This window comes from Salvelinus namaycush, chromosome 13 (genome assembly GCF_016432855.1).
Source record: "Salvelinus namaycush isolate Seneca chromosome 13, SaNama_1.0, whole genome shotgun sequence".
Taxonomy (NCBI): Eukaryota; Metazoa; Chordata; class Actinopteri; order Salmoniformes; family Salmonidae; genus Salvelinus; species Salvelinus namaycush.
Window position 1 is genome coordinate 45,772,086 of NC_052319.1, and position 27,710 is coordinate 45,799,795.

General features: G+C 41.5%; 1 protein-coding gene across 4 annotated transcripts; it reads left to right on the forward strand.

The window, feature by feature from the left end:
• Positions 1 to 2,489: 2,489 nt before the first annotated feature.
• LOC120058564 (interleukin-20 receptor subunit alpha-like) lies at positions 2,490 to 27,339 on the forward strand. Of its 4 annotated transcripts, none has more exons than XM_039007347.1 (7): positions 2,490 to 2,659; positions 3,230 to 3,341; positions 13,611 to 13,762; positions 15,043 to 15,188; positions 15,412 to 15,556; positions 23,955 to 24,136; positions 26,076 to 27,339. In XM_039007347.1, the coding sequence occupies exons 1-7, from the start codon at positions 2,602 to 2,604 to the stop codon at positions 26,262 to 26,264; spliced, it is 984 nt and encodes a 327-aa protein (XP_038863275.1). In that variant the 5' UTR covers positions 2,490 to 2,601; the 3' UTR covers positions 26,265 to 27,339. The 4 variants fall into 4 exon arrangements, with proteins under 4 accessions (XP_038863275.1, XP_038863279.1, XP_038863276.1 ...); XM_039007351.1 differs by having other exon boundaries at positions 23,979 to 24,136; XM_039007348.1 differs by having other exon boundaries at positions 15,415 to 15,556.
• The last annotated feature ends 371 nt before the right edge of the window (positions 27,340 to 27,710 follow it).

Sequence of the window (27,710 nt, forward strand, 5' to 3'; positions counted from 1 at the left end):
TAAGTATCAAAAGTAAACGTAATTGCTAAAATATACTTAAGTATCAAAAGTAAAAGTACAAATAATTTTAAATTCCTTATATAAAGCAAACCAGACGGGCACATTGTTCTTGTTTTTATTTATTTATAGATAGCCAAGGGAACGCACCAACTAAACATCATTTACAAACAAAGCGTGTGTTTAGTGAGTCCGCAAGATCAGAGGCAGTAGGGATGACCAGGGATGTTTTCTTCATAAGTGTGTGAATTAGACAATGTTCCAGTCCTGCTAGGCATTCAACATGTAATGAGTACTTTTGGATGTCAAGGTTAAATGTATGGAATAAAAAGTACATCATTTTCTTTAGGAATGTAATGAAGTAAAAGTTGTCCAAAAAAAATAAAATAGTAGAGTACAGATACCCCCCAAAAAACGACTTAAGTAGTACTTTATAAAGTGTTTTTACTTAAATACTTTACACCACTGAATCTTATTGTGCTGTTTATACTAGATGCTGGAGGTGTTACTTGTGTGGTTTGTTTGACTGTACCCCAGCCCTCACATATTCACCACTGAAACCACACTGATACCGCAGACTCCTCTCACTTACAATAAGCATGAGGTGCATAGACTTACACTCTTTGAAAACACATTTCCAAACGGATTCTTTGTGTGGGAAACTGGTTCTTCCAAAAAACGTTTTCATCTGAAGAACCGGGCCCTTTTTTTGGAAGAGGGTTCTTTGTAAGGCAAAGGGTTCTACCTAAAACCTCTTAAATGTTAATTCCCCTATTTTGTTTTATCAAGGTATGTCAAGGTAATTCGCTTATAAATACATTTATATTAAGGCCAAATCGCTTCATGACAGTTGTGGCTGACCGCCTCGTTTTCCTGATTCAGTTTGCCTCGAATGACTCTGCGGTATCGAATTACATATCCACAGCCATTGGAGACTCGGGAGTCCTGTCTTAACTCTCATTCGCTGATCGGACTGTCCGTCAATTAGGGGTGACACAGCGGCATAGCGCTGCAAAACTGAGAGTACTGCAGTGATAGGAAGTAGTACCATCGTTCTGTAACAAGCACAAATCGAATCTATTCAATCAGATAAGCTTTAGCTGACATCCAAATCGCGGTTGTTTTGACGGTGTCGGTACTGCATTAGAGGTGTCAAATGGCTCCCGGTGTTGTGAACGGATGATGTGTTTACGTTTATACTGTTGTGGTTTAGTGGAGCAGGTCTACAACAATTGTTGACAACTAGCATTGTAGCTAAACCTAAACCTTTTACTAGCCTTAACCTCATTCCCCTAACCTGCTATGTAAACAAACCATCTCTGCCGACAAATAATCAGTATCACCACACCTGTTTAACTTCATCTGATTTAATCTAGGGGTATTCAATCCATTTCGCGGAAATTCAGCGTTACAGCGTGAGTGATATGCAAAGGAAATGTTCTGCATTCACTGTAAACCCTGTATAAATCGTCTGTCGGAAATTACCTTTACATTTCTAGCACGCTGACTCGCTTCAGTGAAAGACTGAATAGAGCCCTGTTGATTTTTCAGTGTAAACTAGACGTTGAATTTACGTATGTGCCCAGTGTGTTACACCTTTACTGTTTAGCATAATTATCATATATTCCAGTTAGTGAACATTTAATTCAGGATTAAAATAAACCAAGTGTTGGTTTTAAAAACCAGAGTTGAGTGTGATTGTGTCATTTTTAATCTGTGTCGAGTAAAACACTCCAAACCACTCATCATTCTCATATTTTCCAACATGCTTAATTGCAGGTTGATTTTCAGAATTGTTTGTTTCAATATCTGTGTTTTTCCATGTAAATGGATTGGTTGATTTAATCTTGAACTAAATTAAGATAAACATATTTTTCTAAAATAAACCAATCTGTTTAGTAGTTGGACATATTGCACCCCGTTACTGAGATGTTTGTTCCAGTTTAGATGATTTAGGTAGTCTTAATAATTAATCTTTCCTACCCTGGCAGTCATTTTGTAAAAATTCACTCTGGCTGGATTCCAATGGGAAAGGGGTTGTCAGCAGAACCCTTCACAGAGGGTTCTAGGTAGAACCATTTAAAATGGGTTCTATGTAGAATTCTACCAAGCACCAAAAATGGTTCCTCTATGGGGACAAACTGAAGAACCCTGTTTGGTTATACTTACCATATATTTTTTCTAAGAGTGTACAAACTGTAAGTAGTCATTGGTACAATCACATCTCTACATCAAGAGTGATCTTGCAGCTGTCCAATACAGAGAACACCTTACGGGAACAATTTTTTTCAATTGATATTGTTTTTAAAGATGAGCCTACTCTCATTGATAATACAATTATGACTATCTGTTCTGTAATAACTCCTACACAGGAGCTTAACATTTTTACTCTGATATTTCATAAGACATGTTGCCATTGGGTTGTTCCTTTAAATGGGCGTTTCTACTTTGCCTAGGACTAAGCGATTGGACAGGAGAAGGGTTCACTCAGAAGTAGGTTCACTCAGATTCTGGGAATTGAATTTAGGTTTCGCTGAAGGTTGTTACTAGATAGTGATCTATAATAGTATGTTGCATTCGCAAAAATTAGCCTGATCTACTGAAATGTTGTGTCTGAAAGGCGTTTTGTTGTTTTGGACTCTCTGTCATGTCCTCAGACAAGGTAATCCATTTTTTCCTCCCTCATTGGCTATTATTTCTGCTTCTTCGGTTTCGATTTAAAGGCTACACTTTTTCATAATGTTTGCAAGTGGCTAGCTGGTCAGCAGTCTAGGATTTCCTTATCTAACGTTAGATACAAATGCTCATGATTTTATTCTAGCTAACTATAAATGTCTAGAGACATTCCTGATGGACACTCTTACTGAGAGTTGTGGCTGCTTTGCGTGATGTTTTTTGTCTCTACCTTCTTGCCCTTTGCTGTTGTCTGTGCCCAACAATGTTTGTACCCTGTTTTGTTCAGCTACCATGTTGTGCTGCTGGCATGTTATGTTGCTACCATGCTGTGTTGATGCCATGCTATGTTGTCCTCTTAGGTCTCTCTTTATATAGTGTTGTCTCTCTTGTCCTATATTTGTATTTTATTTATTTTTAATCCCAGCCCCCATCCCCGGCAGGAGGCCTTTTTGGTAGGCCGTCATTGTAAACAAGAATTTGTTCTTAACTGACTTGCCTAGTTAAATAAAATAAAATTGTATTAAGCTCCAGAAAGTGATGAATCTTTTGTCTGTAGCATGGTCTGAGGATGAGCTGTTATCTCCACGGAACGTGAGCGTTGACTATGCTGTGCATTGGAGCCCCGCCACAGACAGCCCAGGGATAAAGTACACGGTTCAGTACAGGACGTGAGTATGTCTAGTAGCTGTAGTACATGGGTTAAATCCAATCAAAGTTTATTTGTCTACAACAGACCTTACAGTGAAATATTGACTTACAGGCTCTAACCAACAGTGCATTTTTTAAGTAAAAAAGAAGGTATTAGGTAAACAATAGATAAGTAAAGAAAGACAACAACAGTTAAAAATACAGTGGGAAAAAACAGTAGCGAGGCTATATACAGGCACCGGTTAGTCGGGCTGATTGAGGCAGTATGTACATGTGGACATGGTTAAAGTGACTATGCATATACTTTTGAAGTTGGAAGTTTAAAACTTGTTTTTCAACCACTCCACAAATTTCTTATTAACAACTAAAGTTTTGGCAAGTCGGTTAGGACATCTACTTGGTGCATGACACAAGTCATTTTTCCAACAATTGTTTACGGACAGATTATTTCACTTATAATTCACTGTATCACAATTCCAGTGGGTCGGAAGTTTACATACACTAAGTTGACTGTGCCTTAAAACAGGAAAATTCCAGAAAATGATGTCATGGCTTTAGAAGCTTCTGATAGGCTAATTGACATAATTTGAGGCAAATGGAGGTGTTCCTGTGGATGTATTTCAAGGCCTACCTTCAAACTCAGTGCCTCTTTGCTTGACATCATGGGAAAATCAAAAGAAATCAGCCAAGACCTCAGAAAATAACTTGTAGACCTCCACAAGTCTGGCTCATCCTTGGGAGCAATTTCCAAACGCCTGAAGGTACCACGTTCATCTGTACAAACAATAGTACGTAAGTATAAATACCATGGGACCACGCAGATGTCATACCGCTCAGGAAGGAGACGCGTTATGTCTCCTAGAGATGAACGTACTTTGGTACGACAAGTCCATATCAATCCCAGAACAACAGTAATGGACCTTGTGAAGATGTTGGAGGAAACCGGTACAAAGTGTCTATATCCACAGTAAAACGAGTCCTATATTCGACAACAAGGAAGAGGCCACTGCTCCAAAACCACCATAAAAAAAGCCAGACTATGGTTTGCAACTCCACATGGGAACAAAGATCATACTTTTTGGAATAATGTCCTCTGGTCTGATGAAACAAAAATAGAACTGTTTGGCCAAAATGACCATCGTTATGTTTGGAGGAAAAAGCGGGAGGCTTGCAAGCCGAAGATCACCATCCCAACCGTGAAGCATGGGGGTGGCAGCATCATGTTGTGGAGGTGCTTTGCTGCAGGGTGGACTGGTGCACTACACAAAATAGATGGCATCATGAGGAAAGAAAATGATGTGGATATATATTGAAGCAACATCTCAAGACATCAGTCAGGAAGTTAAAGCTTGGTCTTCCAAATGGACAATGATCCCAAGCATACTTCCAAAGTTGTGGCAAAATGGCTTAAGAACAGCAAAGTCAAGGTATTGGAGTGGCCATCACAAAGCCCTGACCTCAATCCCATTGAAAATTTGTGGGCAGAACTGAAAAAGCGTGTGCGAGCAAGGAGGCCTACAAATCTGTCTCAGTTAAACCAGCTCTGTCAGGTGGAATGGGCCAAAATTCACCCAACTTATTGTGGGAAGCTTGTGGAAGGCTATCTGAAACGTTTGACCCAAGTTAAACAATTTATAGGCAATGCTACCAAATACTAATTGAGTGTATGTAAACTTCTGACCCACTGGGAATGTGATGAAAGAAATAAAAGCTGAATAAATAATTCTCTCTACTATTATTCTGACATTTCACATTCTTAAAATAAAGTGGTGATCCTAACTGACCTAAAACAGGGACTTTTACTAGGATTAAATGCCAGGAATTGTGAAAAACTGAGTTTAAATGTATTTGGCTAAGGTGAATGTTAACTTCAGACTTCAATTGTATGATGAACAGAGAGTAGCAGTACAGTTCCGCATTGTTGTTTTATAGACACACACTTTCAGAAAGTTTTCACACCCATTTTGCATTTTTCCACATTTTGTTGTGTTACAAAGTGAAATTCCAATCCATTTTAATCCTTGTCAATGATCAACACACAATACTCTGTCAAAGTTGAGTTGTCCATTTCTTTATTAATGCAATATACTTTTTTTTGCTAAGTATTCAATTTAGTCAATACAGGTTACAATTACCTTTGACAGTGATTACAGCTGTGATTCTTTCTAGGTAAATATGGATAAGAGCTTTGCAACCCTGGATTGTACAATGCTTGCCCATTTTTTATTCTTTGTAAAATTCTTCAAGCTCTCTCAAGTTGGTTGTTGATCATTGCTAGTGTCGTGTCTTTGGCATCATTAAAGATATTTCATAAAATCAATTCTCTTTAATTATTATTACGTGATTAAACTAATCATGTAAATGTAATTAACTTGGAAGTCGGGGCACCAAGGAAAATCTTAAGATTACAAAGTTATAATTTTCCTAATATAACTCTTCAGATACTTTAATATCTGATCAATTAGTCTTCTAATTAATGAATTATTCTTTACCTCACATTAGTCTCATTTCAAACGTCGTAAATTGTTGGTTATCTGCACGAACCCAGCCTTTACTATGAATCATCCATACATCAATTGTCTTAATAATTTATTTACTAACTAAATATTCACAGACATGCATAAACAAACAACAGTAGATATGGTTACAAGGAAATGATAGGGGGGGTTCCTTAGTGGGCTAAGCCGATTTAGTGGACAAAGGGAAGTGGGTGTGGACTGAGAAGGGCGGGAAAGACGAGTCACTACACGGTTGATAATTATATTAATTGAAATGCTAATCCTTTGCACATGAACGCTCACTCGTTCGGGAAAAATTGCAATCAATATATACAGTGGGGCAAAAAAGTATTTAGTCAGCCACCAATTGTGCAAGTTCTCCCATTTAAATAGATGAGAGGCCTGTAATTTTCATCATCGGTACACTTCAACTATGACAGACAAAATGAGAAAAAAAATTCCAGAAAATCACATTGTAGGTTTTTTTTATGAATTTATTTGCAAATTATGGTGGAAAATAAGTATTTGGTCCCCTACAAACAAGCAAGATTTCTGGCTCTCACAGACTTGTAACTTCTTCTTTAAGAGGCTCCTCTGTCCTCCACTCGTTACCTGTATTAATGGCACCTGTTTGAACTTGTTATCAGTATAAAAGACACCTGTCCACAACCTCAAACAGTCACACTCCAAACTCCACTATGTCCAAGACCAAAGAGCTGACAAAGGACACCAGAAACAAAATTGTAGACCTGCACCAGGCTGGGAAGACTGAATCTGCAATAGGTAAGCAGCTTGGTTTGAAGAAATCAACTGTGGGAGCAATTATTATGAAATGGAAGACATACAAGACCACTGATAATCTCCCTCGATCTGGGGCTCCACGCAAGATCTCACCCCGTGGGGTCAAAATGATCACAAGAACGGTGAGCAAAAAATCCCAGAACCATACGGGGGGACCTAGTGAATGACCTGCAGAGAGCTGGGACCAAAGTAACAAAGCCGACCATCAGTAGCACACTACGCCGCCAGGGACTCAAATCCTGCAGTGCCAGACGTGTCCCCCTGCTTAAGCCAGTACATGTCCAGGCCCGTTTGAAGTTTGCTAGAGAGCATTTGGATGATCCAGAAGAAGATTGGGAGAATGTCATATGGTCAGATGAAACCAAAATATAACTTTTTTGTAAAAACTCAACTCGTTGTGTTTCGAGGACAAAGAATGCTGAGTTGCATCCAAAGAACACCATACCTACTGTGAAGCATGGGGGTGGAAACATCATGCTTTGGGGCTGTTTTTCTGCAAAGGGACCAGGACGACTGATCCGTGTAAAGGAAAGAATGAATGGGGCCATGTATTGTGAGATTTTGAGTGAAAACCTCCTTCCATCAGCAAGGGTATTGAAGATGAAACGTGGCTGGGTCTTTCAGCATGACAATGATCCCAAAAACACCGCCCGGGCAACGAAGGAGTGGCTTCGTAAGAAGCATTTCAAGGTCCTGGAGTGGCCTAGCCAGTCTCCAGATCTCAATCCCATAGAACAGGGGTGTCAAACTCATTCCACGGAGGGCCTAGTGTCTGCAGGTTTTTGGTTTTTCCTTTCAATAAAGCCCTAGACAACCAGGTGTGGGGAGTTCCTAACTAATTAGTGATGTTAATTCATCAATCAAGTACAAGGGAGGAGCGAAAACCCGCAGACACTCGGCCCCCCGTGTAATGAGTTTGACACCTGTGCCATAGAAAATCTTTGGAGGGAGTTAAAAGTCCGTGTTGCCCAGCAACAGCCCCAAAACATCACTGCTCTAGAGGAGATCTGCATGGAGTAATGGGCCAAAAATACCAGCAACAGTGTGTGAAAACCTTGTGAAGACTTACAGAAAACGTTTGACCTCTGTCATTGCCAACAAAGGGTATATAACAAAGTATTGAGAAACTTTTGTTATTGACCAAATACTTATTTTCCACCATAATTTGCAAATAAATTAATTAAAAATCCTACAATGGGATTTTCTGGAATTTCTTTTTCTCATTTTGTCTGTCATAGTTGACGTGTACCTATGATGAAAATTACAGGCCTCTCATCTTTTTAAGTGGGAGAACTTGCACAATTGGTGGCTGACTAAATACTTTTTTGCCCCACTGTATATATTTATGCTCAGTGTGTCGTCGTGATCTCTGTTGGAATCGTCTGTCTTTCTGTTGGAAATTTCATCCGAGTGTAACCGATGTGAAATGGCTAGCTAGTTAGCGGTGGTGCGCGCTAATAGCCTTTCAATCGGTCATGTCACTTGCTCTGAGACCTTGAAGTAGTGGTTCCCCTTGCTCTGCAAGGGCTGCGGCTTTTGTGGAGCGATGGGTAACGATGCTTCATGGGTGACTGTTGTTGATGTGTGCAGAGGGTCCCTGGTTCGCGCCCGGGTTGGGCCGAGGGTACGGACTAAAGTTATACTGTTACACGAGCTTCTCTCTGCTTCCCTGGAGGCTTTCGTGGTTAGAATGGTTACTTCATAGTACGATTCAAAAATGTTCTTATAGAACAGATGTTTCGGCGGTTGTCGGTCTTCGCATTCCAGGTCGACATAATTTCTAGCTGCAGACTAATAATTAGTATCGAAGATTTGCTCTTATTCAGTCGGGATCGATAGTCTCAGAGTTTAACCATTTCCACCCGTGTAGCCAATGCTCTACGTGGTTTGGTTAGGAATTCAACCACCTGTCGTGGTAATTTCCTGTATTACTCAATAAAGAGAGCCAACCACACACAAGTCAGAGTTATATTATAAAGTCCATCTTTAATAATATATGAGCTTCACCATAGACCTTTTTGACTCTCAGATCAATTCAGTGTCTATAAATGAATTCTCTGAGTGCTTACAATTCTTAGTTTCATTTATAGCCAAGATACACCCCTCTCAACTTACAAAGAACATTTTACTTGAAAGAGGAGTATCCCATAGCTAGATAACATTAGCTATAAATTATCGTTCAGTTTGGTCTCCTAAGACGAGGTTTCAATCTCATGCTTGGTACCACAACATTACCTCATCCAATGGCATATATCAATTGTCAAGTCTAGATACTCCCATCTAAAATACACCCCTTCCTGGATAAGCTCAGAGAAAAGACAGTGAGCCTTATAGGTCATATACTAGATCAAGATAAGGGCAACCTCAGAGGGGACATACAATGGTTCCAAACACTGCCATACTCCTTCCCCCAATGAGAAAAGTAGGGAGTGACTGGCGTACAGACATTGTATGAGATAACTAACTGGTTCCCCATTAATAATAATTAATTAATAATTAATCCCTTCACATGGTTTAGGAATAGTTACAGACACATTTCCATAAGAAGACAATGTTCCATTCTGTTCTCCTCCCCTTCTGATATTCTACATAGCACCACATGGTTTAACAGATACATTGACATATGAAGACAAGCCTGACCTCTCCCCTCTCTGGGCCCCAAGTGACTAAGCCCTAGCTCAGAAGGGGAAAATGCACTGCCAACCCTATAGTCCAAAGGGCACCATTCTAATGACAAGTATCTCACAAGCATATGATGACAATAACATCTTATCTATCTATATTACCTAACTAATTATGATTCAGCCACGACACATCCTTCCAACCTTAGCTTATACTGAGGTTTTTGTGGTCTCTACTCAAACCTTCGCCCCCTCGGTGATTGAGGTACTTATGGTCTCAAGAGGATTTATTCAGGTGGGGGTTTTGATCGTAACAGTAGAAAAGGGCTGTCCCATGAGCCAGATCATGTCATGCCAATGACTTAGTTCAACTTTAGAGGGAATGCAATTTTCTCACATTAACAGTTTAAAATCACATTACACAATTTCACATAGTTTAATCTTTACTCATTCATTTTAAACAATAATTAGACGCAAACCTCATAACGGAGGCTCCTGTATAAACAGAGTTATGGTAATGTGGCTGTATTGTCTTTCATGAGGTCACAAACATGAAACAAACCGGACCGGGTCGTAGCTGGATTCTCCACCGACCGTTTACACATTCTCCAAAACATGGATATTATTCAGTTCTCAAGTTCTGTATTAGAGAGAACAAAGGAACTTCTTCTACATGTGTCTCTTTCTGCATGGCCAGGAGGAGAGAGTCTCCTCCAGGAATTTACTACCTGAGATAACAGAACCTGAGTGTTGGAGGGGTTGGAGGGGGAAGCCACTCGCTATACCCAAAGAGTATATGACACTAGACAGACATTTTCAGGTCTTGCCATAGATTTTTAAGTCGAAATTGTAACTACACCACTCAGGAACATTCAATGTCGTCTTGGTAAGCAACTCCAATGTATATTTGCAGTATTACTTCAAATCAAATCAAATTTTATTAGTCACATACACATGGTTAGCAGATGTTAATGCGAGTGTAGCGAAATGCTTGTGCTTCTAGTTCCGGCAATGCAGTAATAACCAACAAGTAATCTAACCTAACAATTCCACAACTACTACCTTATACACACACACAAGTGTAAAGGGATAAAGAATATGTACATAAAGATATATGAATGAGTGGTGGTACAGAACGGCATGGCAAGATGCAGTAGATGGTATAGAGTACGGTATATACATATGAGATGAGTACTGTAGGGTATGTAAACATAAAGTGGCATAGTTTAAAGTGGCTAGTGGTACATGTATTACATAAGATGGCAAGATGCAGTAGATGATATAGAGTACAGTATATACATATGAGATGGGTAATGTAGGGTATGTAAACATTATATTAAGTGGCATTGTTTAAAGTGGCTAGTGGTACATTTTTACATAATTTCCATCAATTCCCATTTTTAAAGTGGCTGGAGTTGAGTCAGTATGTTGGCAGCAGCCGCTAAATGTTAGTGGTGGCTGTTTAACAGTCTGATGGCCTTGAGATAGAAGCTGTTTTTCAGTCTCTCGGTCCCTGCTTTGATGCACCTGTACTGACCTCGCCTTCTGGATGATAGCGGGGTGAACAGGCAGTGGCTTGGGTGGTTGTTGTCCTTGATGATCTTTATGGCCTTCCTGTGACATCGGGTGGTGTAGGTGTCCTGGAGGGCAGGTAGTTTGCCCCCGGTGGTGCGTTCTGCAGACCTCACTACCCTCTGGAGAGCCTTACGGTTGTGGGCGGAGCAGTTGCCGTACCAGGCGGTGATACAGCCCGACAGGATGCTCTCGATTGTGCATCTGTAGAAGTTTGTGAGTGCTTTTGGTGACAAGCCGAATTTCTTCAGCCTCCTGAGGTTGAAGAGGCGCTGCTGCGCCTTCTTCACAACGCTGTCTGTGTGGGTGGACAATACAATTTGTCCGTGATGTGTACACCGAGGAACTTAACTTTCCACCTTCTCCACTACTGACCCGTCGATGTGGATAGGGGGGTGCTCCCTCTGCTGTTTCCTGAAGTCCACAATCATCTCCTTTGTTTTGTTGACGTTGAGTGTGAGGTTATTTTCCTGACACCACACTCCGAGGGCCCTCACCTCCTCCCTGTAGGCCGTCTCGTCGCTGTTGGTAATCAAGCCTACCACTGTAGTGTCATCCGCAAACTTGATGATTGAGTTGGAGGCGTGCATGGCCACGCAGTCGTGGGTGAACAGGGAGTACAGGAGAGGGCTCAGAACGCACCCTTGTGGGGCCCCAGTGTTGAGGATCAGCGGGGTGGAGATGTTGTTACCTACCCTCACCACCTGGGGGCGGCCCGTCAGGAAGTCCAGGACCCAGTTGCACAGGGCGGGGTCGAGACCCAGGGTCTCGAGCTTGATGACGAGTTTGGAGGGTACTATGGTGTTAAATGCTGAGCTGTAATCGATGAACAGCATTCTCACATGGGTATTCCTCTTGTCCAGATGGGTTAGGGCAGTGTGCAGTGTGGTTGCGATTGCGTCGTCTGTGGACCTATTGGGTCGGTAAGCAAATTGGAGTGGGTCTAGGGTGTCCGGTAGGGTGGAGGTGATATGGTCCTTGACTAGTCTCTCAAAGCACTTCATGATGACGGAAGTGAGTGCTACGGGGCGGTAGTCGTTTAGCTCAGTTACCTTAGCTTTCTTGGGAACAGGAACAATGGTGGCCCTCTTGAAGCATGTGGGAACAGCAGACTGGGATAAGGATTGATTGAATATGTCCGTAAACACACCAGCCAGCTGGTCTGCGCATGCTCTGAGGACGCGGCTGGGAATGCCGTCTGGGCCTGCAGCCTTGCGAGGGTTAACACGTTTAAATGTTTTACTCACCTCGGCTGCAGTGAAGGAGAGCCCGCAGGTTTTGGTAGGGGGCCGTGTCAGTGGCACTGTATTGTCCTCAAAGCGGGCAAAAAAGTTGTTTAGCCTGTCTGGGAGCAAGACATCCTGGTCCGCGACGGGGCTGGTTTTCTTTTTGTAATCCGTGATTGACTGTAGACCCTGCCACATACCTCTTGTGTCTGAGCTGTTGAATTGCGACTCGATTTTGTCTCTGTACTGGGACTTAGCCTGTTTGATTGCCTTGCGGAGAGAATAGCTACACTGTTTGTATTCGGTCATGTTTCCGGTCACCTTGCCCTGGTTAAAAGCAGTGGTTCGTGCTTTCAGTTTCACGCGAATGCTGCCGTCAATCCACGGTTTCTGGTTTGGGAATGTTTTAATCGTTGCTGTGGGTACGACATCGTCAATGCACTTCCTAATGAACTCGCTCACCGAATCAGCATATTCGTCAATATTGTTGTTGGACGCAATGCGGAACATATTCCAATCCGCGTGATCGAAGCAGTCTTGAAGCGTGGATTCAGATTGGTCGGACCAGCGTTGAACAGACCTGAGCGCGGGAGCTTGTTGTTTTAGTTTCTGTTTGTAGGCTGGAATCAACAAAATGGAGTCGTGGTCAGCTTTTCCGAAAGGTACTTTCGTACCTTATTGCGTACAGGATGGATGTTTTGGAATATTTTTTATTCATTAAAGACTTCCTTCTTTTCACTTTGTCATTTATGTTAGTACTGTGGGGAGTAACTACAATGTTATTGATCCATCCTCAGTTTTCTCCTATCACAGACTTGTAACTGGTTTAAAATCACAATTGGCCTCATGGTGAAATCTCTGAGTGGTTTCCTTCCACTCTGACAAATTATTTAGGAAGGATCTTTGTAGTAACTGGGTGTATTGGTACACCATCCAAAGTATAATTAATAACTTCATCATGCTCAAAGGGATATTCAATGTCTGCTTTTTTTTTTTGTCCATCAACCAATAGGTGCCCTTCTTTGCAAACCATTGGACAACCTCCCTGGTCTTTGTGGTTGAATATGTGCTTTTAAATTCACTGCTCGACTGAGGGACCTTACAGATAAATGTATGTGTGGGGTACAGAGGTGGTGCAGTCATGAATTTTTTTTTAACACCGCTGTTGCACACAGTTAGTCCATGCAACTTAATAAATGACTTGTTAAGCACATTTTTCTCCTGTTATTTAGGCTTGCCATAACACAGGTTGAATACTTATTGACTCAAGAAATTTGAGCTTTTTATTTTCTATTAATTTCTATTATTAATTTAAATCAAATTCCACTTTAACATTATTGGGTATTGTGTGTAGACCAGTGACATAAAACCTCAATTGTATCCATTTTAAATTCAAGCTGTAACACGACAGAATGTGGAAAAAGTCAAGGGTGTGAATACTCTCTGAAGGCAATGTTGATCGGTGTCCCAGGTCAGTTGATCAGCAAAAACTCCTGGCCCCGTAAGGATAGATGTTTTGCTCAGTTATGACACAATTATTTTCTCATCTGAGCCTTCTTTTTAATCCACAGCAGTGACAGCGAGAAGTGGCACAACATTTCGGGCTGTGTTCAGACCGAGCTCACCACCTGTAATAAACTGTCCGGGCTGGGATGTGTGATGGTGCAAGTCCTGGCTCAGGAAGGCAACCGCACATCCAGATCCGTCGAAGCCTGTCGCCATGGTAACGGATCATTCAACTTCGCTCCTGATAGGCCAGATCCAAATTGTATACAGTTTATGTCATGTCCAAGGCCTAGTCTGCTTCATCAGTAGGCCAGCACACTGGTAGCATTGTGGTTTGGTTCGAAAAGCTTGAGCAACGTTTTTTTTAAATCAAGTTCCCCTCTCTTTCTGACTCAACCACCCCTCTCTTTCTGACTCAACCACCCCTCTCTTTCTGACTCAACCACCCCTCTCTTTCTGACTCAACCACCCCTCTCTTTCTGACCCAACCACCCCTTCTCTTTCTGACCCAACCACCCCTTCTCTTTCTGACCCAACCACCCCTTCTCTTTCTGACCCAACTACCCCTTCTCTTTCTGACTCAACCACCCCTCTCTTTCTGACTCAACCACCCCTCTCTTTCTGACTCAACCACCCCTCTTTCTGACTCAACCACCCCTCTCTTTCTGACCCACCCATCCCTTCTCTTTCTGACTCAACCACCCCTTCTCTTTCTGACTCAACCACCCTTCTCTTTCTGACCCACCCACCCCTTCTCTTTCTGACTCAACCACCCCTCTCTTTCTGACTCAACCACCCTTCTCTTTCTGACCCACCCACCCCTTCTCTTTCTGTGTCAACCACCCCTCTCTTTCTGACTCAACCACCCCTCTCTTTCTGACTCAACCACCCCTCTCTTTCTGACTCAACCACCCCTTCTCTTTCTGACTCAACCACCCCCTCTCTTTCTGACCCACCCACCCCCTCTCTTTCTGACCCAACCACCCCTTCTCTTTCTGACTCAACCACCCTTCTCTTTCTGACTCAACCACCCTTCTCTTTCTGACTCAACCACCCTTCTCTTTCTGACTCAACCACCCTTCTCTTTCTGACCCAACCACCCTTCTCTTTCTGACCCACCCACCCCTTCTCTTTCTGACTCAACCACCCCTCTCTTTCTGACTCAACCACCCCTCTCTTTCTGACTCAACCACCCCTTCTCTTTCTGACTCAACCACCCCCTCTCTTTCTGACCCACCCACCCCCTCTCTTTCTGACCCAACCACCCTTCTCTTTCTGACTCAACCACCCTTCTCTTTCTGACTCAACCACCCTTCTCTTTCTGACTCAACCACCCTTCTCTTTCTGACTCAACCACCCTTCTCTTTCTGACTCAAACACCCCCTCTCTTTCTGACCACCCCTTCTCTTTCTGACCCAACCACCCTTCTCTTTCTGACCCACCCACCCCTTCTCTTTCTGACCCAACCACCCCTCTCTTTCTGACCCACCCACCCAGCTGATTCTTGCAGCCCTGAAGTCCAGTTGACCTCCAAGGAAGGACTTCTGATAGTAAACATGGTAAAGAACAACCGTCTACGGGAGGATAATGGAGATAATTTTAAATACAACGTTCAATACGGCAGAGACGGGGAGGAGCTCAAAGTGAGTAGCAATGTGGAAGCAAGCCAGGTTTTAAAAAAATAAATAATAATAATTGTTTTAAATGAATGCAGGTTTTTGTATCCAGCCCAGCACTGAAACACCGTATTCATCCAAGGTTTGGGCAATTCATTGGGAAGTTATCAGGTGTTTTGGTGATCTCCCACTGTAGGATGTTAGTGTGATCGAAGATGAGTTGATGTGCCTCTCTCTACCCTTGTTTTAGCAGGTTCAGGACTCCACCACATCCCATTTGACCATCAAAGATCTGGATGTGGGCCGGAGGTACTGTGTACAGGTCCGGTATTTATGTTACCACAAACCCTTTGGAACTCCCAGCACTCAACATTGTGAGTCCATCCAAGAGTCAGGTGAGGCTCATCCAGGATTTCTCTATATTAGTTGACTTGCTGTTACCATTATCCTATCCTCTAATGCAGGTATTCCCAAACTGGGGTACGCCAAACAAAAATGTGTTTCACATAAAAAAATATATATACTTCACATTTTCAAACAGTCCGTTTTATTTTTTACAACGGGGCTATACATTTTAGTGAGTTTTTTTTAGTAGCCTTGTTTCACTGCCAAAAAAATAAAATTCAACCATCTAGTGTTCAGCGAAATAACAACACAATGTCAAATACAGGTAGCCTAGTCAAATAATTAACATCCAATCACATTAACCGTTACTCTCTCGCGGGAATTCCACTAACGGTCCGTCTGGAGCCAAACGTAGCTGCTGCTCATGTTGGTGTCTGTACTGATGGAGCAACAGCCATGACAGGGAGACATAGTGGAGTGGTAACGCGCGTGCAAGCAGTTGCTCCCGACGCCACTTGGGTACACTGCAGCATCCACCGAGAGGCTCTTGCTGCCAAGGGAATGCCTGACAGCTTGAAAGACGTTTTAGACACTACAGTGAAAATGGTTAGCTTTGTTAAAGCAAGGCCCCTGAACTCTCGTGTATTTTCTGCACTATGCAATGATATGGGCAGCGACCATGTAACGCTTTTACAACATACAGAAGTGCGCTGGTTATCAAGGGCAAAGTATTGACACGTTTTTAAAAAATTGAGAGACGAACTTAGTTTTCTTTACTGACCATAATTTTCACTTGTCTGATGATTGAGGCTGTGATTAAGAAGTTGGAGCTCTTCTCCAGGTCTTTCCATCATTGTATGATTTTTTTTGTGTGCAAATGAACTCAAGCTTACGGACAATGTCAAATGTGATGTAGCGACGCACCTGAGTGAGTTGGTACACAATTACGCAGGTACTTTCCCGAAACGGATGACACAAACAACTGGATTCGTTATCCTTTCATGCCTTGCCTCCAGTCCACTTACCAATATCTGAACAAGAGAGCTTCATCGAAATTGCAACAAGTGGTTCTGTGTGAATTTTATTTAATCAGAAGCCACTGCCAAATTTCTGGATTGGGCTGCGCTCAGATTATCCTGCCTTGGCAAATCGCGCTGTTAGGACACTGATGCCCTTTGCAACCACGTACCTATGTGAGAGTGGAGTCTCGGCCCTCACTAGCATGAAAACTAAATACAGGCACAGACTGTGTGTGGAAAATGATTTAAGACTGAGCCTCTCTCCAATACAACCCAACATTGCAGAGTTATATGTATCCTTTCAAGCACACCCTTCTCATTAACCTGTGGTGAGTTATTCACAATTTTTGATGAACAAATAAGGTTTTATATGTAAGATGGTTAAATAAAGAGCAAAATTATTGATTATTATTTGTGCCCTGGTCCTATAAGAGCTCTTTGTCACTTCCCCTGAGCCGGGTTGTGACAATAACTCACTCATTCTTGTGTTTAATAAATGTATCGAATAGTGTGTGTGTGTGGCAGGCTTACAATGATGGCAACAACAAAAAACATTTGAGAGTGCGCGACCCTGGTGCTAGAGGGGGTACGCAGCTGGAGGTTGAATGTTTGAAGGGGTACGGGATGATAAAAGTTTGGGAACCACTGTTCTAATGATAACACTTCACCTAGTAACTCCTCATTCTCTCAAAACACTCAAAGGCCAGTTTTAAGTACACCTCCTCGTTCACGAAAATGGTTCGCTCCTACAGACAGTGAGTCACGTGGCCATGGCTTGCTATGTACAGTGTATTCGGGAAGTATTCAGACTCCTTGATTATTTCCACATTTTGTTATGTTACAACCTTATTCTAAAATTGGTTACATACTTTTTTTCACCTCATCAATCTACACAAAATACTCCATAATACCTCCAGAACAGCCTGACTTCTTCGGGGCATGAAAACGTTTCCAAATTGGTATCAACAGACCTAACATGTGCCATGAAAACAATCCCCCACACCATTACACCACCGCCACCAACCTTGACTTTTTCCACATTTTGGTACGTTACAGCCTTATTCTTAAATTGATTAAATCGTTTTTTCCCCCTCATCAATCCGTTTAATAAAAAAACAAATCTTGCAAAAATGTAAAAAAGTTTGGACACCTACTCATTCAAGGGTTTTTCTTTACTTTTACTATTTTATACATTGTAGAATAATAGTGAAGACATCAAAACTATGAAATAACACATATGGAATCATGTAGTAACCAAAAAAGTGAAGAATCTCAAATATAAATATTTGTTCAAAGTAGCCACCCTTTGTCTTGACGACAGCTTTGCACACTCTTGGCATTCTCTCAACCAGCTTCACCTGGATTTTTTTTTTTTTTTCACTTTTATTTAACCAGGTAGGCTAGTTAAGAACAAGTTCTCATTTGCAACTGCGACCTGGCCAAGATAAAGCTTCAGAGATTTTTGCAGTTCGTTCCAGTCATTGGCAGCAGAGAACTGGAAGGAGAGGCGGCCAAAGGAAGAATTGGCTTTGGGGATGACCAGTGAGATATACCTGCTGGAGCGCTTGCTACTTTTCCAACAGTCTTGAAGGAGTTCCCACATATGCTAAGCACTTGTTGGATGCTTTTCCTTTACTCTGCGGTCCAACTCATCCCAAACCATCTCAATTGGGTTGAGGTTGGGTGATTGTGGAGGCCAGGTCATCTGATGCAGCACTCCATCACTCTCTTTCTTGGTCAAATAGCCCTTACACAGCCTAGAGGTGTGTTGGGTCATTGTTCTGTTGACAAATGATAGTCCCACTAAGCGCAAACCAGATGGGATGGCGTATCGCTGCAGAATGCTGCTGTTTAAGTGTACCTTGAATTCTAAATAAATCACTGACAGTGTCACCAGCAAAGCACTCCCACACCACCACCTTCACCGCTTCAAGTACTTATGTAAATGCCGCACTGCTTCTTGACACAATGCCCACTTAACCTGGAAGCCAGCCGCACCAATGTGTCGAAGGAAACACCTGGCAACCGTGTCAGCATGCACTGTGCCCGGCCCGCCACAGGAGTCAGTAGTATGTGATGGGACAAGGACATCCCCTAACCCGGACGACGCTGGGCCAATTGTGCGCCACCCAATGGGCTGCGACCGAGCCTGGACTCGAACCCAGGATCTCTAGTGGCACATTTAGCACTGCGATGCAGAGCCTTAGACCACTGTGCCATTCGGGAGGCCCTCAGTTTTTTATACACTGCTCAAAAAAATAAAGGGAACACTTAAACAACACAATGTAACTCCAAGTCAATCACACTTCTGTGAAATCAAACTGTCCACTTAGGAAGCAACACTGATTGACAATACATTTCACATGCTGTTGTGCAAATGGAATAGACAAAAGGTGGAAATTATAGGCAATTAGCCAGACACCCCCAATAAAGGAGTGATTCTGCAGGTGGTGACCACAGACCACTTCTCAGTTCCTATGCTTCCTGGCTGATGTTTTGGTCACTTTTGAATGCTGGCGGTGCTCTCACTCTATTGGTAGCATGAGACGGAGTGGCCTGCTGGAGGTCATTTTGCAGGGATCTGGCAGTGCTCCTCCTGCTCAAAGGCGGAGGTAGTGGTCCTGCTGCTGGGTTGTTGCCCTCCTACGGCCTCCTCCACGTCTCCTGATGTACTGGCCTGTCTCCTGGTAGCGCCTCCATGCTCTGGACACTACGCTGACAGACACAGCAAACCTTCTTGCCACAGCTCGCATTGATGTGCCATCCTGGATGAGCTGCACTACCTGAGCCACTTGTGTGGGTTGAAGATTCCGTCTCATGCTACCACTAGAGTGAGAGCACCGCCAGCATTCAAAAGTGACCAAAACATCAGCCAGGAAGCATAGGAACTGAGAAGTGGTCTGTGGTCACCACCTGCAGAATCACTCCTTTATTGGGGGTGTCTGGCTAATTGCCTATAATTTCCACCTTTTGTCTATTCCATTTGCACAACAGCATGTGAAATGTATTGTCAATCAGTGTTGCTTCCTAAGTGGACAGTTTGATTTCACAGAAGTGTGATTGACTTGGAGTTACATTGTGTTGTTTAAGTGTTCCCTTTATTTTTTTGAGCAGTGTATTTATTAAATTAACCTCTAACGAGTCTCCCTCCCGGATCCGGGATCCTCCTCATCAAAAAAGCTGACTAGCATAGCCTAGCCTAACGCGACAGGGATATCATATAATATAATTTCATGAAATCACAAGTCCAATACAGCAAATGAAAGATAAACATCTTGTGAATCCAGCCATCATTTCCAATTTTTAAAATGTTTTACAGCGAAAACACAATATATATTTATATTAGCTCACCACAATAGCCAAACACACAACACCATTTATTCACCGTAAAGATAGCTTTCACAAAACCCACAAATAGAGATAAAATTAATCACTAACCTTTGGACAACTTCATCAGATGACAGTCTTATAACATCATGTTATACAATACATTTATGTTTTGTTAGAAAATGTGCATATTTAGAGCTACAAATCCTGGTTTTACATTGTGAATACGTAGCCATAATGCACAAAATTGCCCGGAGATATTTTGGACAGTCACGTTATCTAACCAAAGAACTCATCATAAACTTTACTAAAAAATACATGTTGTACAGCAAATGAAAGATACACTGGTTCTTAATGCAACCGCTGTGTTAGATTTTTTAAAATAACTTTAGTACAACATACAGCATGCAATATTGTGAGACAGCGCTCACATATTCTCCGCCTTGTTGGAGCCAACATTTACCACAAAAATACGAAATAACATCAGAAATATTCTCTTACTTTTGATGATCTTCCATCAGAATGTTGTGCAAGGAGTCTTATTTCCAGAATAAATCGTTGTTTGGTTTTAGAATGTCCATTTCTTCTGTCGAATTAGCAACTTTGGCTAGCCATGTGGAGCTCACGTGTCCAAGAAATTGTTGCGCCCGGAACAAAAAATTCCAAAATCCCCAATAAACGTTGAATAAACTGGTCAAACTCGGTTGAAAATCCTACTTTATGATGTTTTTCTCATATGTATCCAATAAAATCAGAGCCAGAGCATTTCGTCGTGTATAAGAAACCTATTTCAGAAGACAATGTGGAGTTCCCCTGTGCGCCGTTGAAAACTGACAAAAGAGCGGACCTGTCACTCCAAAAGCTCTCATTCGGCCTCACATCAAGCTAGACACCCCATTCAACCTTCTACTGCCTGTTGACATCTAGTGGAAGGCGTATGAAGTGCATACAGATCCATCAATATAAGCCAGTTGAATAGGCAGGCACTGACACAGAGCCTCATTTTCAGAATTTTCACTTCCTGTATGGAAGTTTGCTGCCAAATGAGTTCTGTTTTACTCACAGATATAATTCAAGTTTCTAAATAAACAGTTTTAGAAACTTCAGAGTGTTTTCTATCCAATAGTAATAATAATATGCATATTGTATGATCTAGAACAGAGTATGAGGCCGTTTAATTTGGGCACGATTTTTTCCCAAAGGGAAAACAGCGCCCCCTATTAACAAGAAGTTAACAAAAATGTCTAAAATCCTGTTTTTGCTTTGTCATTATGGGGTATTGTGTGTAGATTGATGAGGAAAAAAACAATTTAATCAATTTTAGAATTAGGCTGTAACGTAGCAAAATGTGGAAAAAGTAAAGGGGTCTGAGTACTTTCTGAAGGCACGGTATATATCTATATACAGTTGAAGTCGGAAGTTTACATACACCTTAGCCAAATACATTTAAACTCAGTTTTTCACAATTCCTGACATTTAATCCTAGTAAAAATCCCCCGTCTTAGGTCAGTTAGGATCACCACTTTATTTTAAGACTGTGAAATGTCAGAATAATAGAAGAGAGCATGATTTATTTCAGCTTTTATTTCTTTCATCACATTCCCAGTGGGTCAGAAGTTTACATGCACTCAATTAGTATTTGGTAGCATTGCCTTTAAAACTTCTTAGGGCTGCAATCCTGTTAACGGGATCGATGTGACAACAGCCAGTGAAAGTGCAGGGTGCCAAATTCAAACAACAGAAATCTCATAATTAAAATTCAAGTATTTCACACCATTTTAAAGATACACTTCTTGTTAATCCCACCACAGTGTCCGATTTCAAAAAGGCTTTACAGCGAAAGCACCACAAACGATTATGTTTGGTCACCGCCAAATCACAGAAAAACACAGCCATTTTTCCAGCCAAAGACAGGAGTCACAAAAAGCAGATAGAGATAAAATGAATCACTAACCTTTGATGATCTTCATCAGATGACACTCATAGGACTTCATGTTACACAAAACATGTATGTTTTGTTCGATAAAGTTCATATTTATATCCCAAAATCTCAGTATACATTGGCGCGTTATGTTCAGTAGTTCCAAAAACATCCGGTGATTTTGCAGAGAGCCACATCAATTTCCAGAAATACTCATAATAAACGTTGATCAAAGATCAAGTGTTATACATGGAATTTTAGATCCACTCTCCTTAATGCAACCGCTGTGTAAGATTTCAAAAAAACTTTGCGGAAAAAGCAAACCATGCAATAATCTGAGGTCGGCACTCGGAGCCCAGTCAAGACAAAAATATATCCGCCATATTTTGCAGTAAACAGAAGTCAGAAATAACATTATAAATGTTCACTTACCTTTGATGATCTTCATCAGAATGCACTCCCAGGAATACCAGTTCCACAATAAATGTTTGATTTGTTTGGTAATGTCCATCATTTATGTCCAAATAGCTACTTTTGTTAGCGCGTTTGGTAAACAAATACAAAGTCACGAAGCGCGTTCACTAAAAGCAGACGAAATGTCAAACTTCCGTAACAGTCAGTAGAAACATGTCAAACGATGTATTGAATCAATCTTTAGGATGTTTGTTCCAACTTCAGTAATGTTCCAACCGGAGAATTCCTTTGTTTTCAGAAATGCGATAGAACAGAGCTCGCTCTCACGTGAACTCGCATGGTCAGCACATGTTCAGGTCATGGCAGACCTTACTCAATCCCCTCTCATTCGGCCCCCTCACAGTAGAAGCATCAGACAACGTTCTAAAGACTGTTGACATCTAGTGGAAGCCTTAGGAAGTGCAAAATGACCCATATCCCACTGTGTATTCGATTGTCGATGAGTTACAAACCTCAGATTTCCCACTTCCTGGTTGGATTTTTTCTCAGGTTTTTGCCTGCCATATGAGTTATGTTATACTCACAGACATCATTCAAACAGTTTTGGAAACTTCAGAGTGTTTTCTATCCAAAACTAATAATAATATGCATATATTAGCAACTGGGACTGAGGAGCAGGCAGTTTACTCTGGGCACCTCTGGGCTACCTCTAACTTGGGTTAAACATTTTGGGTAGCCTTCCACAAGCTTCCCACAATAAGTTGGGTGAATTTTGGCAGAGCTGGTGTATCTGAGTCCGATTTGTAGTCCTCCTTGCTCACACACGCTTTTTCAGTTCTCCCCACAAATTTTCTATGGGATTGAGGTCAGGGCTTTGTGATGGCCACTCCAATACCTTGACTTTGTTGTCCATAAGCCATTTTGCCACAACTTTGGAAGTATGCTTGGGGTCATTGTCCATTTGGAAGACCCATTTGCGACCAAGCTTTAACTTCCTGACTGATGTCTTGAGATGTTGCTTCAATATATCCACATAATTTTCCTACTTCATGATGCCATCTATTTTGTGAAGTAGACCAGTCCCTCCTGCAGCAAAGCACCCCCACAACATGATGTTGCCACCCCGTGCTTCACGGTTGGGATGGTGTTCTTCGGCTTGCAAGCCTCCCCCTTTTCCCTCCAAACATAACGATGGTCATTATGACCAAGCAGTTTTTTTTTTTAATCATCAGAATATAGGGCATTTCTCCAAAAAGTATGATCTTTGTCCCCATGTGCAGTTGCAAACCATAGTCTGGCTTTTTTTTTGTGGTTTTGGAGCAGTGGCTTCTTCCTTGCTGAGCGGCTTTTCAGGTTATGTTGCTGTAGGACTCGTTTAACTGTGGATACAGATACTTTTGTACCTGTTTCCTCCAGCACCTTCACAAGGTCCTTTGCTGCTGTTCTGGGATTGATTTGCACTTTTTGCATCAAAGTAAAAATGCGGCTCCTCCACATTCAAATTAGTGTATTTAAACTTCTGACTCACTGGAATAGTGATACAGTGAATTATAAGTTAAATAATCTGTCTGTAAACAATTGTTGGATTTTTTTTGTGTGTCATGTACAAAGTAGATGTCCTAACCGACTTGCCAAAACTATAGTTTGTTAACAAGAAATTTGTGGAGTGGTTGAAAAACGAGTTAATGACTCCAACCTAAGTGTATGTAAACTTCCGACTTCAACTGTATCTATATCAATCTATATGCTCCCTATTTCTCTGTGTAGAATGTGTGTTATCTTCCTGTACAGAAAGGACACGGAAAAAGAATATTGTGACGATCAGTGTGACCTTCACCCTCCTGTTGGGTGTCTTGGTAGTGGGCCTTACGCTCTTCATCTACAGGCACCATAAGAAAATCAAACAGTTCCTTCAGCCCCCACTACGGTTACCAGACCACTATTGTGAGGTATGTCTTTCCACGGATACAATAACCATAGATGTGGTGTTTCATGTGATCATCTGGGTGCCTGTCAACTAAATGCCCTTTCATTTTAGTCAGATTTTAGTCTCATCACATTTTGTAATACCTCCTTTACCTATAGTAAACATACAGTGTCTTCTGAAAGTATTCTTACCCCTTGACCTATTCCACGTTTTGTTGTTGTTACAGCCTAAAATCTAAATGGATGAAATATATTCTTCACCCATCTACACACAATACCCCATAATGACAAAGTGAAAACATGTTTATAGAAATGTTTCAAAATTTTTGAAAATTAATTACAGATCTCATTTGCTTAACTATTAAGTATTCACAACTCTTTGGTATGAAACTCCAAACTGAGTTCAGGTGCATCCAATTTACTTTTATCGTCCTTGAGATGCAAGGAAGAATGGGAGAAAATCCCCAAATCCAGATGTGCAAAGCTGATACAAACATACCCAAGACGACTCAAAGCTGATACAGACATACCCAAGACGACTCAAAGCTGATACAGACATACCCAAGACGACTCAAAGCTGATACAGACATACCCAAGACGACTCAAAGCTGATACAGACATACCCAAGACGACTCAAAGCTGATACAGACATACCCAAGACGACTCAAAGCTGATACAGACATACCCAAGACGACTCAAAGCTGATACAGACATACCCAAGACGACTCAAAGCTGATACAGACATACCCAAGAAGACTCAAAGCTGATACAGACATACCCAAGACGACTCAAAGCTGATACAGACATACCCAAGACGACTCAAAGCTGATACAGACATACCCAAGACGACTCAAAGCTGATACAGACATACCCAAGACGACTCAAAGCTGATACAGACATACCCAAGACGACTCAAAGCTGATACAGACATACCCAAGACGACTCAAAGCTGATACAGACATACCCAAGACGACTCAAAGCTGATACAGACATACCCAAGACGACTCAAAGCTGATACAGACATACCCAAGACGACTCAAAGCTGATACAGACATACCCAAGACGACTCAAAGCTGATACAGACATACCCAAGACGACTCAAAGCTGATACAGACATACCCAAGACGACTCAAAGCTGATACAGACATACCCAAGACGACTCAAAGCTGATACAGACATACCCAAGACGACTCAAAGCTGATACAGACATACCCAAGACGACTCAAAGCTGATACAGACATACCCAAGACGACTCAAAGCTGATACAGACATACCCAAGACGACTCAAAGCTGATACAGACATACCCAAGACGACTCAAAGCTGATACAGACATACCCAAGACGACTCAAAGCTGATACAGACATACCCAAGACGACTCAAAGCTGTAATCACTGCCAAAGGTGCTTCTACAAAGTGTTGACTCAGGGGTGTGAATACTAATGTAAATGACATTTCTCTATTTTATTTTCAATTCATTTCTAAAAACATGTTTTCACTATGGGTGAGGGGGGGGGGGTAATATTTAATACATTTTGAATTCAGACTAACAAGAGAATACTTTCTGAAGGCTCTGTATGTTTACTATAGGATAATCAGGCAATACAAAATGTGATGTGACAAAAATAAAGGGCATTTAGTTAACTAAAATGGCCCCGTTTTCATCATTTTGAAAATAACTTGACTAAAATCATTGTTCAAATAACAAAAATGACTTTTTTGCTATTTTATCTATTTATTTTAGTCTAGATTAGACTAAATCTAAAGAAGTGCCAAAATTAACAGACATCTATTGGGACTCCCCTGCATAAATAAAATGCATCAGTTGCCTTGTGCGAGCCAGAATGGCTTTAGGGCAGGAGCCTATCTCCTGTTTCTGTAGCGTTAGGTCCCTTGATGTACAAGTAGCTTACAACCCCTGGACAAAGCGCTAACAACTTTCATGATTGGGTTCCTTTTTCCAGTACCTGTCAGGGGATTTCCCCCAGCAGGCCCTGTCCCTCACAACTAGTCCCTGTGAAGAACGCCATGATCTCATCTCCATCGTCTGCCGTGAAGAGGACCTGTCGGACTCCTATCTGTTTCCTGAGTCTGACAGAGAACAGGATTATGACTCACCTAACAGACTGGATTTATTAGATCATGAAGAATGATCTGTTGATCCTGTCACTTCAGACATGACACTTTTGCACTCCATTAGGATTTGAGATGAACTTGATAGCGTCAATACATTAACTAGGGGCGGCATGTAGCCTAGTGGTTAACGCGTAGACAAGGTAAAAAGTCGTTCTGCCCCTGAGCAAGGCAGTTAACCCACTGTTCCCCGGTAGGCCGTCATTGTAAATAAGAATTTGTTCATATTTACAGCTGATTTGCCAAGTGAAATAAAGTTTTCATTTTTTTTATTTTAATTAAAATAAAATAAAAACTATAGTAGGCCTGGCTATTACACTGTTTCCACTCCGAAGGCCTTGTCTAGCATCAGCTACCAACATTATTGTTGATCAAAAGAAACTATGTTACAATAAAGTAAACTTCTGTGGGTATTTTAGTTTGTTCTGCAACCGAGGCCAGAGAAAGATGCTTGTGTCTCAGTAATTACACCTACCCAGTAATGACTGGATATTCATTGGATAATAATAGGTGCAATCAGGTAGTTCAGCTAAAAATAGAACGTAAATAGAACATTTCTAATTCGTTTTAGGAAAGTGCATTGCTGAGGTTTTCTGGAAAAGTAAGAAAGTGTCCTTGGGCCAGGACTTAAATTGAGCATTTTTTGTTTGTAACATTACTGCTGTATATTACAAATCTGTACATTTCAAACTATTTCTTTAGTATTAAAAAATAATTAGAAAGTTTAATGGGGTACTCTGGGATTTAAGCAATGCTAACTACCGTTAGTGCAATGATTGGGAAGTTCAAGGGTATCTGCTAGCAGGTAATTTCACGAACCAATTAAATTACATTTTCCCCTGAGGTGTATGTATGTTCAAAGTTGGTTATGTCTTAAGTGTAAAAGTTTGTTGAGACCTATGCTGTCACTTTATACAAGCGTTGTACTGATTAAATGTGTTTTATTTTATTTTATATTGATTGTATTTCTTCTGTCAATTCCTTTATTACTTCATGCTGTTCATAAAGTTTGGACACATTCAAGGGTTTTTCTTTATTTTTACTATAGTGAAGACCACAAAACACTGAAATAACACATAGAATCATGTTGTAACCCCCCAAAAAAGTGTGAACAAATCAAAATGTATTTTGTATGTTAGATTCTTCAAAGTAATGTTGGGTTCTGAGAATATGAAATATACTGTAGAGACCCGCACAGACAGCTGTGTGTTATGTTAGGCTAGGAGGTGGTTGTGTTGTACTTACCAGTACCCAGTGTTCGCGGGGTCCGACATGTCAATCAACTTGCTATCTGCCAATCACGGGAATGCCTGGAATGTTCTGATGCCGGGCATCGTGGCGGTTGGCGGAGTGGCGTGGAGGGGGGTTGGGCAGGGGGATGGAGCATTGGAAGTTAAGACCAGGTTTAGCCTTTGTTCTCTCTCTCTTACGTCTGGCCTTCACAAGAGAAGGTCACGGTTGGCTTG

Coding starts and splice junctions, on each gene's coding strand:
- LOC120058564 (XM_039007347.1), top strand. CDS start 2,602: ATGTTGTGTCTGAAAGGCGTTTTGTTGTTTTGGACTCTCTGTCATGTC. Junction 2,660..3,229: donor CTGTCATGTCCTCAGACAAG/GTAATCCATTTT, acceptor TTTTGTCTGTAG/CATGGTCTGAGGATGAGCTG. Junction 15,189..15,411: donor GAGACGGGGAGGAGCTCAAA/GTGAGTAGCAAT, acceptor CCCTTGTTTTAG/CAGGTTCAGGACTCCACCAC.